The sequence below is a fragment of the Tursiops truncatus genome, chromosome 20 (genome assembly GCF_011762595.2).
Source record: "Tursiops truncatus isolate mTurTru1 chromosome 20, mTurTru1.mat.Y, whole genome shotgun sequence".
Lineage (NCBI taxonomy): Eukaryota > Metazoa > Chordata > Mammalia > Artiodactyla > Delphinidae > Tursiops > Tursiops truncatus.
In genome coordinates this window covers 12,111,990-12,125,452 of record NC_047053.1, presented here as the reverse complement: position 1 = coordinate 12,125,452, position 13,463 = coordinate 12,111,990, and the positions used below count along the sequence as shown (strand labels likewise).

At 49.5% G+C, this 13,463-nt stretch overlaps 1 protein-coding gene across 2 annotated transcripts in view; it reads left to right on the top strand.

Moving 5' to 3' along the window:
- Positions 1 to 263: 263 nt before the first annotated feature.
- Positions 264 to 13,463, top strand: part of RAP1GAP2 (RAP1 GTPase activating protein 2) — a 218,772-nt gene continuing 205,572 nt past the window's right edge. For both annotated transcript variants that reach the window (XM_073798113.1, XM_033847049.2), the window contains exons 1-2: positions 264 to 410; positions 10,242 to 10,358. In XM_073798113.1, the coding sequence (XP_073654214.1) occupies positions 361 to 410; positions 10,242 to 10,358 (167 nt within the window). In that variant the 5' untranslated portion in view covers positions 264 to 360. The remainder of the gene's footprint in view (positions 411 to 10,241; positions 10,359 to 13,463) is intronic.

Sequence of the window (13,463 nt, the reverse complement as noted above, 5' to 3'; positions counted from 1 at the left end):
ACAGTGGAATTCGGAGAACCTGACTCCTGTCCCCGTGCTCCTCAGAAAGCCCGCTCTGCTGCGCCGCTGGGCAGGCGGGGCGTGGGTGAAGGCAGCGAGGCGGACAGGCTGCGGTCTCGCCGCCGCGGCGAGGAGCGCGGTGACCCAGCCCCGGCCGGCTCCAGGGGCGGGGCCGGCGGCCGCCCGTGGGGGATGCGCGCTGCAGGCCGCACCGCCTGGGCTCCGGCCGAGTCGCCTCGCGCCCGCCCCGCCCGCCGGACCCGCGCCGCGGAGCGCGCCCTCGGCACTGGCCTGCGGCAGCCGGAGCCGCCTCCACCGTGAGGCCCGCGGCGGATAGGGAGTTGGCGCCGGCCGGGAGGCATGACGGGTCGCCGGGCGCCGGGGGAGAAGCGCTGGCAGCTGGTGCGCTGGTGAGTGAGCACCGGGGGGCGCGGGGCCTGGTGCGGGCGCGAACCCTCGCGCCCCGCGTGCTGGGGCTGGGCCGGGCGCGGGAAGGAGCGGGGGCGCTGGCCCGAACTTTCTTCTCGTGCGGAGGCAGAGGGGCCGGGTTTAACGAGAGGCGCTGCGCTACCTGGTCATCGCCATCCGGCGTCTCCGAGCTTGGTCTTTGCGGTTCTCCAGAGCGATCGTCGCCGGTACCCTGGACCCTGTTCCTGACGTCAGGCTTTGGAGGGACCCCGGTCCTCCTTACAGACTCGTTGCGGGGTTTCCTCACTTTCCTCCCCGCGCCTTAGCTCTCTTTGTGCAGTGGGGTACCCCCTCCTACCCTCATTCCTTCTGCTGCTCGGGTCGGCCAAGGACTGGGCCCCGCCCAAGAGGGCACAACCTACAATTCTCACCTCTCCTGTTCAAGGAGGTGCTTCAGTTCACCTACACGCGGACCGGTGGTTGTGGGCACTTGGGGGATAGGGTGTTTGAGAAGGGGGGCCTAGGAAGGGAGGGAAGAGGTCCCCGTGTAGGTGGGTGGTTGCCCCTACCCCACCGAGTCCTACCCAGGCTGGGAAATCAGAGCCTGCTGGTGTCAGGTGGCGAGACTGCAGGCCAAGAGGGTTTCAGACGCATCGCAAAGGGGTTGGGCGCATGTCCCTGTTGTCCGAATGTTCAGGGCCGTTTCAACCAGGGGCCTGACCTCTGCTTGGCGGAACTTAGAATGCAGGGCAGCCTGCTCAGCCCACTCCTGCCCTGGAAGGACTCCAAGAATGTCTGGCTGGGACCCCTCCCCATCGCAAATCATCCCACCCAAACCAGGGCCAGGAGCATCTTTGAAGTAGCATTCCGGAACACCTCTCACCAGGTACATTCTGTAGCCTGAATACAAAGAACAACAATAAAATCGTTAATAATAGCAACCTGGCTTCCAGAGCACTTCCTACTGGCTCTACCATAATCAGGCATTGATTCAGTTACTCTTCACAGTGATACTCAGGGGAAGGCATTAGCACCCCCCTCTTTCAGATGAGGAAACTGAGGCTCAGAGAAGGAAAGTGGTTAATCAATGTCACCCAGCAAGCAAGTGACAGAGTCAGGGTTTGAACTCAGGGCTTCCCCAGGGGCTTAACTCCTCCTCTGTTTCGCTTCATATTTCCTGAACACAGGGCCTGGCTGCCCATCCAAGTTCACCTTGTCAAAAAAAACCTCAGCATGTCAGAGCAGGAGAGGGGTCAGTGGGTCAGCCTGCTCAGCCCATCCCGCCTTTGTTCAAGGGTTCCAAGAATCAAAGTCCAAATAATCAAAATTATTATTTAGCAGTGGAGCTACTCTTCAGATGAAACCTCAGTACATAAATCAGATAAAAGTAGAGTTAATCTGTTTGAAGATCTGGTGGGGAGTGGGCAGTTACTTAGTGCCCTCTCCCTGGAAAGGAGGCACCACCCTAGGATCCCAGAACTTCCCAGATCACTTTGTGCAGTTTGATTCCTTCTCTCACTTCATGGAGGAGGAAACAGGAAGAGTGTTAAAGGGGCAGAGCTTGGATTCCTGCTCTGACTCTCTCTGCCCTGATGCCTGTCTGGGCTGGATCTTGGGCTGAACCTGATGAAGCATAAATCATTATTAGTACCCTAATTAGGTTTAAAATTTTTTTATTTATTTGTTTTTTATTATTTATTTTATTTATTTATTTTGGCTGCACCAGGTCTTAGTTGCGGCACGCGGGATCTTCATGGCATGCGGGATCTTTCTTTTTTTTCTAGTCATGGCAGGTGGACTTCTTAGCTGTGGCATGCATGCAGGATCTAGTTTCCCGACCAGGGATCGAACCTGGGCCCCCTGCATTGGGAGTACGGAGTCTTACCCATTGGACCACCAGGGAAGTCCCTAGTACCCTAATAGAGGTTTTAGGTCACCTTTCACTCCTGGTTAAAAAAGCCCATTGCTCTGAGAAGGTCCTGAAGACGTGACTTGAGTGATCAGACAGCACTCTTTTCTTTTTTAAAGATAAATTTATTTATTTATTTTTGGCTGCATTGGGTCCTCCATTGCTGTGCGTAGGGCTTCTTTAATTGCGGTGGGCAGGGGCTACTCTTCCTTGTGGTGTGCGGGCTTCTCATTGCAGTGGCTTCTCTTGTTGTGGAACACGGGTTCTAGGCGAGCAGGCTTCAGTAGTCATGGCGCGCGGGCTTCAGTAGTCATGGCACGCAGGCTCAGTAGTTGTGGCACACAGGCTTAGTTGCTCCGTGGCATGTGGGATCTTCCCAGACCAGGGCTCGAACCCGTGTCCCCTGCATTGGCAGGTGGATTCTTAACCACTGCACCGCCAGGGAAGCCCTGGCAGGGAGCACTCTTGAAGGCAAGACACCTTCTGAACTCCATGGCACACTCCCAACATGATCAGCCTTGGCCTCTGCTTCCAGGATTTCAGATTGAATCAGTTTTCTCAATTCAAATTGGCTTAAGAGAAAAAGGGAATTTACTGGTTTATGTAACTGAAAACACCAAGAACTTTCCATGTTTCAAGCAAAACTGGATTCACGTGCTCAAATAATGTCACCAAATAACGCCCTACTCTCTCCTTTCTCTTTCCTCTGTTCCCTTTTTATTCCCTTGTGGAAGTGAGGTGGCTCTCAGGAGCCGCAGGCAGCCCTCCAGACGAACAACCCTCCGGGAAAGACAGCTTCCCTTTCTCAGCGGTTCTAGCAGAAGTTTCAGAATGTTATCCCATTGGCCTGTTTTGGGTCACATGGCCATCCTTCAGCCAATCACCATGGCAAGGGGGATGGACTGCTCATATTGGCCAGGCTGGGTCATATGCTCATCCTGGGAACTGGGGGCTGGGGTTAACTCCACCCAAACAACAAAATTTTGAGTGGGAGAGAGGGTGGTGAATACTCATTGGGCAACAAATATGTCTGATGTCTACCTACTCTTTTAGAGCAGCTCTTGCTTTGGAGGCTCCTCCTCCAAACTCTCCATAAAGTACCAAAAACTAAATTAGAACTTGGTTGGGTTCTTCAGCTCATTATTAGATATGTATGACTTTTTAGCTTCTGATTATTTCTGAGGGCCTGTTGCCCAGTTTATGACGGTGGGGCTTCAGATCTGGGAGAAGGAACTGACAGAAGCTAGAGGCTAAGGCTGTGTGAGTACTTGAAAAACATTTCAAAGTGCTCTGGCAACATTCTTTTTACTGACTGTAAAGTATTCCATTCTAAGTTGAACCATAATTTCTTTGTCTAGCCTCTACTGATGACCTTTTAGGGAATTTTTTTTTTTTTTTTTTTTGCCGTTGTGGCCGCTCCCGTTGCAGAGCACAGGCTCTGGACGCGCAGGCTCAGCGGCCATGGCTCACGGGCCCAGCCGCTCCGCTGCATGTGGGATCTTCCCGGACCGGGGCACGAACCCGTGTCCCCTGCATGGGCAGGTGGACTCTCAACTACTGCGCCACCAGGGAAACCCTGTTGTTTTAATTTTTATTTCTTATATAAGTTGATTTTTTTATGTTTATTGGTCATTTGTGTTTCTATTTTTGTAAACTCCTCATTTGTTTCCTTTGTCCTTTTTTTCCATGTTGATTTGCTCATTATATATATATATATTTTCATATTAATCTACAAAAGCTCTTTATCATGGAGATGCCTTTTTTAATTTCTTAGTAAATTTTATATTTTAGAACAGTTTTATTTTTTTAAGATTTTTTTTATGTGGACCATTTTAAAAGTCTTTATTGAATTTGTTACAGTATTGCTTCTGTTTTTATTTTATTTATTTTTTTTTTATGTTTTGGTTTTTTGGCCATGAGGCATATGGGATCTTAGCTCCCCGACCAGGGATCGAACCCCATCCTTTGCCTGCTTTGGAAGGAGAAGTCTTAACCACTGGACTGCCAGGGAAGTCCCTAGAACAGTTTTAGATTTACAGAAAAATTGAGAAGATAGTACAAAGAGTTCCCATATACCCCACACCCAGTTTCCCATATTATTAGCTTCTTACATTAGTATGGTACATTTGTTACAATAATGAACCAATGTTGATACATTATTTTGACTAAGTTCCATAGGTTATTTAGCTTTCTTATGTCCTTTTTCTGTTCTAGGGTCCCATCCAGATACCACATTGCATTTAGTAATTAATGTAATTCTTCTTCTCGGCTGTGACAGTTTCTTGGACTTTCCTTGTTTTTGATGACTTTGAAAGTGTTAAGGAGTCCTGGTCATATTTTGTAGAATGTGCCTCAATTGGGATTTGTCTGATGTTTTTCTCATTATTAGATTGGGGTCATGAGTTCTGGGGGGAAAAGACCACGAGGATAGAGTGCCATTGTCATGCATCATATCAAGGATACGTACTATCAACATAGCTTATCAATGTTGACGTTGACTTTGATCACCTGGCTGAGGTAGTATTTGTCAGTCTTCTCCACTGTAAAGTTGCTCCCCTCCCCCTTTCTATAGTGTATACTCTTTGGAAGGAAGTTACTCTGTGAAGCCCATGTCTAAGTAGAGTGGAGTTATAGTTCACCTCTTTGAGGACAGAGTGTTTCCGTATATTGTTTGGAATTCTTCCGCACCCGAGATTTGTCTCTTTCCTCCCCATTTATTTATTCAATCACTTATTTATATCAGTATGCACTATTAGATATTTGTTTATTTTAACAACAGCTTTATGGGAATTCACGTGCCTCACAACTTACCCAAAGTGTAAAATTCAGTGAGAATATATTCACAGGGTTGTGCAAATATCACCACAGTCCATTTTAGAACATTTTCATCATCCCCCAGAGAAATCCCATAACTTCAGCAGTCCCGCTCCTCCATTTCCTCCCGCCCCACCCTCCCCCAGCCTTAAACAACCGCTCGTCTCCTTTCTCGCTCTATGGACTTGTCTATTCTGGACATCATTTCATATAAATGGAATCCTACAGTATGTGGTCCTTTGTGACTGGCTTCTTTCACTTAGCAAAATGTTTTCAAGGTTCAGGTTTCGATGCCTGCCTGACCTTCCCCAGTGTTCAACTGAAAAAATAAGTGTAACCTGTAAAGTGCCTGACCCTTCTCTCTTTTGGTGGTGGGTTGCATCCTCCTGGAGGTGTCACCCACCTCCACAACTGGGGGACTCTTACTATGAGCAACTTCTACCCCTCCCCCCCCTTTTCTCATTCCTTTTGAAATGTCCCTGACTATGCCCAAGTCTTGATGCCTACTTTTCCAGGGATAATCTGAGAAGCTGGTTCTTGCTAAAGGTTTTTTTTTTTAATTTTTAAAATTTTTGGCTGCATTGGGTCTTGGTTGCTGTGTGTGGGCTTTCTCTAGTGGCGGTGAGCAGGGGCTACTCTTCATTGCAGTGCGTGGGCTTCTCATTGAGGTGGCTTCTCCTGTTGCAGAGCAGGGGGTCTAGGCACAAGGGCTTCAGTAGTTGTGGCTCACGGGCTCTAGAGCACAGGCTCAGTAGTTGTGGCGCACGGGCTTAGTTGCTCCGCGACATGTGGGATCTTCCTGGACCAGGGCTCGAACCCGTGTCCCCTGCATTGCCAGGTGGATTCTTAACCACTGTGCCACCAGGGAAGCCCCTTGCTCAAGTTTTAATGGCTGCTCGTGCCTTACAAGGTTGACCCTTTGCAGTATTTAATCTCCTTCTGTGTACTGTTCAATAGAATTTCAGGTACAAAACAGATTAATAGGGAAGATATTTGGGGATGGATGGTGTTCTGTTTTTCCTATGTTTAATGAAGTGCAGTGCAGAAAATACACTTACTAATGTTAGCAAATTGGATTCATTAATGGAGATCATCTGTGTCAGAGCATTCTGTGGAAGAAACTGCCCAAGAACGTAGTGAGTTGATCACTGTGGCTGTTGTGATTTTTATGGAAACTGGCTCAGTCGAACAGGGTGCTGGGTGAGGGTGTGGCAGGGATTTCAGAGAAGATCAGACACAGTCTTTGCACTCTAGCAGGGAGACAGACAGGCACATAAATAACTCACGCGGGCAGAGAGCAACGTTGTGATCAAGGTTAAACAAAGCATCCCTGGAACCTTGGAGCAACTTCGGATTCTGGCTGGGGGCGTGGGGACAGATTTTTAGAAGCAGTGTGGTTTGAGCAGTTGGGGTGGGGTAGGGCAAGACTCAGATGGAGGGAGGGCGACTGAGATCTGAGCACAGCCTGAGCAAAGGCTCCGAGGTAAGAAAAGGCAGGGCGTCTCTGGAGAAGGACAAACAGATGGGGAATGCAGGGGTCTGTATGCGTGAATGTGGGCGGGGGTGGGGGGGCATGTAACGGTGGGAAAGGCTGGCGGGGAGCAAAGTGGGGAAGAATTAAACCTCTCAGGTGAGCTGTTTGGAGGGCAGTTGATATGTAGTGGGAAACCACTAACCTTTTTGGGCAGGGGAGGAGCTGACAAGATCTGTGTTGGGAAGTGGGGGCTGGTATGGAGGAGGAAAGGATGTGTGTGTGCACGGAGGGAACTGGATGCCAGGGGCTGAAGGTGCAGAGAAGGCCTGCCTCTGTTGCTTCCTGGATGTGTGACCTTGGACAAGTTCACTTCCGTCCCCTGAGCCTCTTTTCCTCATCTCTAAAATGGGATCCACCAGTTCTGAGGGGTTTGATGTGCAGCTTGGAGGAGAGAGTGCAGGGAGTGGGTTTGTCTGTCGTCGGTGAAGCAGGTAAAGCCAGTGACTGGTGAGGACTGATGGGGATGGTGGGGAGGAAAGGAGATAATGATGACCATGTGACAGAAGCTTCCCTGGCATTATCTCATTTAATCATCTTAACAACCCTTCAGAGTGGGTGTTATTAGTACTTCCATTTTACAGATGAGGATTCAGGGACTCACAGTGGAAAAATTAGTCACCTGAAGCTGGGAAGTAGAATCCAGGTCAGGGTGTCTGCAAAGAGTGGAGGACAGTCCCTTACACCTGCCTTGGGGAAATGGGAGTCGGGGAGAGGAGGGGTGGCTATGGCAAGGAGGGGGAGCGCATATCGAGGAGCCCAAGGATGGGGAAAGGCATAGAAACTCATCCTCAGAATAGGATGGGATTAATCAGGGCAGGCTTCCTGGAGGAGACAAGTTTTGAGCCAGGTTTTATAGGACAGGAGTCATCTTGGGGCAGGAAGTAGGTCATGGAGATAGGTCATGTCCCAAACGGAAGTCATAAAGTCAGGATCTTCCCTCCCAAACTTGTCCTTGTCCAGCTTGAATGGCACTGCAGCCAGATGCCCACACAAACCAGGAACTCAGGAACAACTTTGTTGTCTGTCTCCCCTTCACCCATGTCCAACCCATCCCCTGGACCAGTGGACACTACCTCCTTCGCTCACTTGAGTCCTCCCATTTCTCTCCATCTCCAGCACTATCCCCTGTACAAACCAACACTGTCCTACCTGGACCCCTCCAGGAACATCTAACCTGGCTACCTTGCTCTTTTTCCACCAGGATGATCTTACTGAAATGCCCATCAGATCATATCGAAGAGAGTGAAGGGAGACAGGCGGGGACCAGACGTTTTGGTTTGGGAGATCATAGGAGCAATGAAAGCCCTCTGCCCTCCAGCAACCTGCATTCTGGGAAATCTCCTCCCCCAGCAGATAGCCTGTGCCCCATCGGGCAACATCAGAGCACCTGCACAACTTTCTCTTTTCATAGCACTTTATTGCAGTTTGTAATTTCATAACACGGACACACACACACAATTAAACATTTGGAATAATGGGTAATACCTCTCCTGTATAAAAAGACACACTGTTAAAAAGTCACTCCCCCATCCCCACCATTCCCCCAGCTCTCCCTTACCCCTACCCAGGTAACTACTTTTATTAGCTTTTGTGTCTCCAGAATTTCTACATATGAAGATAAGCAAACAGGAATTCCTACTTTATTCTCTCCCCCTTTTTAAACATAAAGTACACATACTGCCCTTTCTGCACTTGATTTTTATTCTCTTAACAACGTATCCTGGGGCTTCCCTGGTGGCACAGTGGTTAAGAATCCGCCTGCCAATGCAGGGGACATGGGTTCGAGCCCTGGTCTGGGAAGATCCCACATGCCGGGGAGCAACTAAGCCCGTGCGCCACAACTACTGAGCCTGTGCTCTAGAGCCGCGAGCCACAACTAGTGAGCTCATGTGCCACAACTACTGAAGCCCACGCACCTAGAGCCCATGCTCCGCATCAAGAGAAGCCACCGCAATGAGAAGCCCGCGCACCGCAATGAAGAGTAGCCCTTGCTTGCTGCAACTGGAGAAAGTCCGTGTGCAGCAACGAAGACCCAACGGAGCCAAAAATAAAAATAAATAAATATTTTTTAAAAAAGTGTTTTAATTGAGGGCACTCTCTGTGTGCTATCATGCAAAGAGCTCCAGGATACATTGTTTTTTAATATAAATTTATTTTATTTTATTTATTTATTAAACAGTGCCACGGATTACCTTGTCCAACATGCTAGAATCTGTAGATAAATTCTCTGAAGGGGGATCGCTGGATTACAGAGGAATTACATGTATAATTTAGACAGATGTTGTCAGGCTATCCAGCAGAGGGCTTGTACCAATTGACAATCCCACTGGCAATGTATGAGAGGGCCTGTTTAAAATGATATATTGTTCATGTGATTATTTGATGGCTTTTCTCCCCACAAAACTGTAAACTCCAGGATGGCAGGATTATGTATCTTTTGCTCATTGTCGTGGGCCCTCAATAAATACTGAATTAATGGACAGATTTATGATTCTACCAGGAATGGGTGGCCAGGGTGGGTGAGATCCTTTCGTGTTCACCTTGCCCAGTTCAGCTTCCCCGATCCTTGCTCTGGGCTGATTGTCGATCCAGAGGGTGGCTGGGACCCTGTGAGTGACCCTTGAGGTTCTGGAAGATCTAATCCTGACATCTGACTCATGACCCCCACTCCAGAGCAGACTTTCTCCTGCTGTGAACTTAAGAAATCCAATGTCTCAGTCTTATAAAGGGCTTGGAGAATGGACACTTGTCTGATGCTTGAATCCCCTGCCCAGCCTCTGCTTACATACCTCTGGTGGCAGGGAACTCACTCCTTCTAAGTGACTCCTTTCAACTTCAGACAACTAACTTTTTTTTTTTTTTGCGGTACGCAGGCCTCTCACTGTTGTGGCCTCTTCCGTTGTGGAGCACAGGCTCCGGACACGCAGGCTCAGCGGCCATGGCTCACGGGCCCAGCTGCTCTGCGGCATGTGGGATCTTCCCGGACTGGGGCACGAACCTGCGTCCCCTGCATTGGCAGGCGGACTCTCAACCACTGTGCCACCAGGGAAGCCCCAGACAACTAACTTTTTAAAAATAAATTTATTTATTTAGTTTATTTATTTTTGGCTGCATTGGGTCTTCATTGCTGTGTGCGGGCTTTCTCTAGTTGCGGCGAGTGGGGGCTACTCTTTGTTGCGGAGCACGGACTCTAGGCGCGTGGGCTTCAGTAGTTGTGGCGCACGGGCTTAGTTGCTACCTGGCTGTGGGATCTTCCTGGATCAGGGATCGAAACCGTGTCCCCTGCCTTGGCAGTCAGATTCTTAACCACTGCGCCACCAGGGAAGTCCCAGACAATTAACTTGTAAAAAGTTTTTCCATCTATTGAGTTGAAACCTGCTCCCTGTAGCTGCCTCTTCTTCAGGGAATTTTAATGGCGGCTCTCTGGAAACAGGGCTTTCTGGCAGACGAGCAGGGGGTATATTTGGGGACAGGTACCTCTCATCTATCATTTTCTAGCAAGTAGGGCCAACTCCCAAAGGATCCCTGCAGAGCCCCGCCTGCCCACCTCCTCACTCTCTCCTGTCTCGCCTGCAGGTATGTGCAGGAAGGGCGGTTCCGAATTGAGGAGAGGACACTGACAGCCTTCCAGTGGCTCTACAGCCCCCAGCAGCATCGCATCCTCAGCCGTGCCGACCTTGAGTCTCCCTCCAGGTAAGGGGACCCACTGCCCTTACTCTCATCCTTTGTCCAGGCCCCTCCAGTTGGTACTTATTATATAGCAGTCCCACACTGGTCCATAAACTCCCAGTGGAGAACCACAGTCCTCAGTGGCAAAGAGGCCTTGCAGGGTCTTTGAAAGAGTCTATCAGCCGGGGTGCTTGTCAAGCCTAGAATGCACTGAGTGATTTGAGGCAAATCATTTTCTTTGCTTTCTCCTCCGTAAAATGGGTATGATCATATTTTCCCTGCCTTCTATCAGAAGATCATGAATCTCAAGTGAAACGATGCCTGGAGATCATCAACTGGTTCCTTTTATTTTATACTTTTGGCCGTACCGTGTGGCATGTGGGAATCTTAATTCCCGGACCAGGGATAGAACCTGTGCCCCCTGCAGTGGAAGCGCAGAGTCTTAACCCCTGGACTGCCAGGGAAGTCCCGCTGGTTCCTCTTTAAGAGGGAGAGTGGCTGGCATATTTGCTGGGCAGTCCCTGCTTTGACCTGGGTAGAGCCAGCCCTTCCTTTCTTGTCGCTCTCCTCCGCCATGCCAGAGAACCCAGCTAGGATCCTGAGTCCAGGTGAGGGGCACCCAGCTTCCTGCTCCCAGGCTCCTTCCCGCCCACTCTTCCTCCACACTGCGGACAGACATGAGCCGTGTTAGCAGTCTCGATGGAGATATCCCCGGGAGCCCTGCTGCTGCCACACCCCTTCCCAAGGCTTCTGCTAGACCTGACCCAGGACCTTTCTTCCCACTTTCCCCATCAAAACTTCTTTGCACCAGCTTCTAAATTAGCAGGCCCCTTGAAGGCAAGAATGAACAGGTCTTTCCTCCCAGGGGTGGAAAAGAAGAATGGAAGTGATGTCATTTGGGGGTACACCATGTGCTGGCCAGCAAGAGAACAGGGACCATGCTCTTACCGCATCTCCCCAAACCGGCCCCAGGAATAAGGTTCAGAGATGATGGCAGACTTCACCTACCCAGACATCTGCCAGGAGTCCTGTTTAGCTAAGAGCAGTGCATGTGCTCTCTCTTGTCTCAGTGACGATTTCTGAAGGTACAGGAAGCAGTGAGGGGACAGGTATTCTGGATCCAGTTCTGCCCAAAGAGGAAGAATTAATTGGATGATGATGTGACGTGACAGGAACCCTGGGAAAGGTGACTCAGGCCACCTGGGAACTCTTGATATTCAGGAAGTGGGAGGGTAGACAAATGCCCTAAACTCTAGAGGGCAGATTTCAGATCATGCAGAGAAAAGACCCAAACCGCGCTAGAGCTTGAGGCAAGAGTATCAGGAAGGGCGCGGCGATGCGATCCTGAATGTATGGTTGTGAATGCTTGCAGGGACAGAGAAGGAGGCTGTCCTGGGAACACGCTGGCGAAGCACAGACACGAAGGGCACGTGGTCGGAATCAGTTTCAGGCAACGTGCAAAGCCCTGTTGTGAGCCAAGCACCATCTGACGTAAAGCAGCTTCTTCCTCACCTCCTTTCCTTTCGTCAAAAGCTCTCCACGACCTGACGTTATCTTATTTGCCTATTTGTTCATTGTCTGTGGCTCCCCCGGAATGTGAGGTCCATGAGGGCAGGGCCTTTTCCCTCTTCTGTATCCTGAGGTCCTAGCCCAGAGAAGGAGCTCATTAATCAGGCACCAAGTGAAGGACACATGAACATAATGCAGGCTCACCGGTAGGAAGGCTGGAAGGGAAGCTAGCTCCAAGACTGATGTGGGCCAGCTATACCCGCCCAAGATAACAGCCAGGGAAGAAGAGGACGGTGGGACCTCCTGCCCATGCAGGTGGCTTGAGGCTAACCTTTTTTGAGCCAAAGAACAAGAATGCTCTTCAGAGTCACAGGAGCCCAGTTGAGTCCATGGCGGAGGGAAGCAATCATAAGATAGGAAGGATGGAGTTATTCATCTCATACCTGGGAAGGCTGCCTCCCAGGAGGCTTGAAGAGGAAGCTGCTATAGCTCTGTGACTCAGCACTCACAAAATTAACTATTATTCTTTTTTTTTTTAATAAAAAAATTGTATTTACTTAGAAGCATTCAGAATGTCAACAAAACAGCTGCAACTTTTTTTCTTTTTTTTGCAATGACAGTGGTATTCAGTTAACAGAACAATTATTTCATATAAGCTGCATCACAGACAACTGAAGATGGAAAAACTACCATCCCCGTATATAACTAATTTGTGCTGTGCACCAACAAGTACCTGCCTTAAATTTCCATGCCAATTTACAACCCCCATACCGTACCAGGCAAGGTTAGTGGCTATTGAAAATACCACCAGGACAGGGCTATCTAAAGACACATTCGAGGGCTTCCCTGGTGGCGCAGTGGTTGAGAGTCCGCCTGCCGATGCAGGGGACATGGGTGCCCCGGTCCGGGAGGATCCCACATGCCGCGGAGCGGCTGGGCCCGTGAGCCATGGCCGCTGAGGCTGCGCATCCGGAGCCTGTGCTCCGCAATGGGAGAGGCCACAACAGTGAGAGGCCCGAGTACCGCAAAAAAAAAAAAAAAAAAAGACACATTCGGTAGTGTGTTAACTATACAAAAAAAGACACCGTACAGTTTAAAAACAAATCTTACGCAGCCTTACATTTCAATTTTTTTCTTTAAAAGGAGTGAGTTGTGTACAGGGGGGTTAAATGCTTTATAGACAAGAAAAAAAAAAACTGCGCTGGAACCAACGTATTCATCATCATCCGCTGCATCTTCCTCATCTTCCTCCTCTTGCTTTTTCTTGCTTTTTTCAGCCTTGACGACTCGCTTTTTTGCTGCATCAGGCTTCCCTTTAGCTCGGTTTGCAGCAATATCCTTTCCGTACTTTTCCTTCACCTTAGCAGCCGTCTCCTAAGGCTGCTTGTCATCTGCAGCAGTGTTTTTCCACATCTCTCCCAGTTTCTTTGCGACATCACCAACGGATAGGCCAGGATGCTCTCCTTTGAGTTTTGGACGACACTCAGAACAAAACAAGAACAAGGCCGAAGGAGGCCTCTTGGGTGCATTGGGATCCTTGAACTTCTTTTTTGTTTCCCCTTTAGGAAGGATAGAAGTTTTCATTTCTCTTTCATAACGGGCCTGTCCGCTTTTGCCATG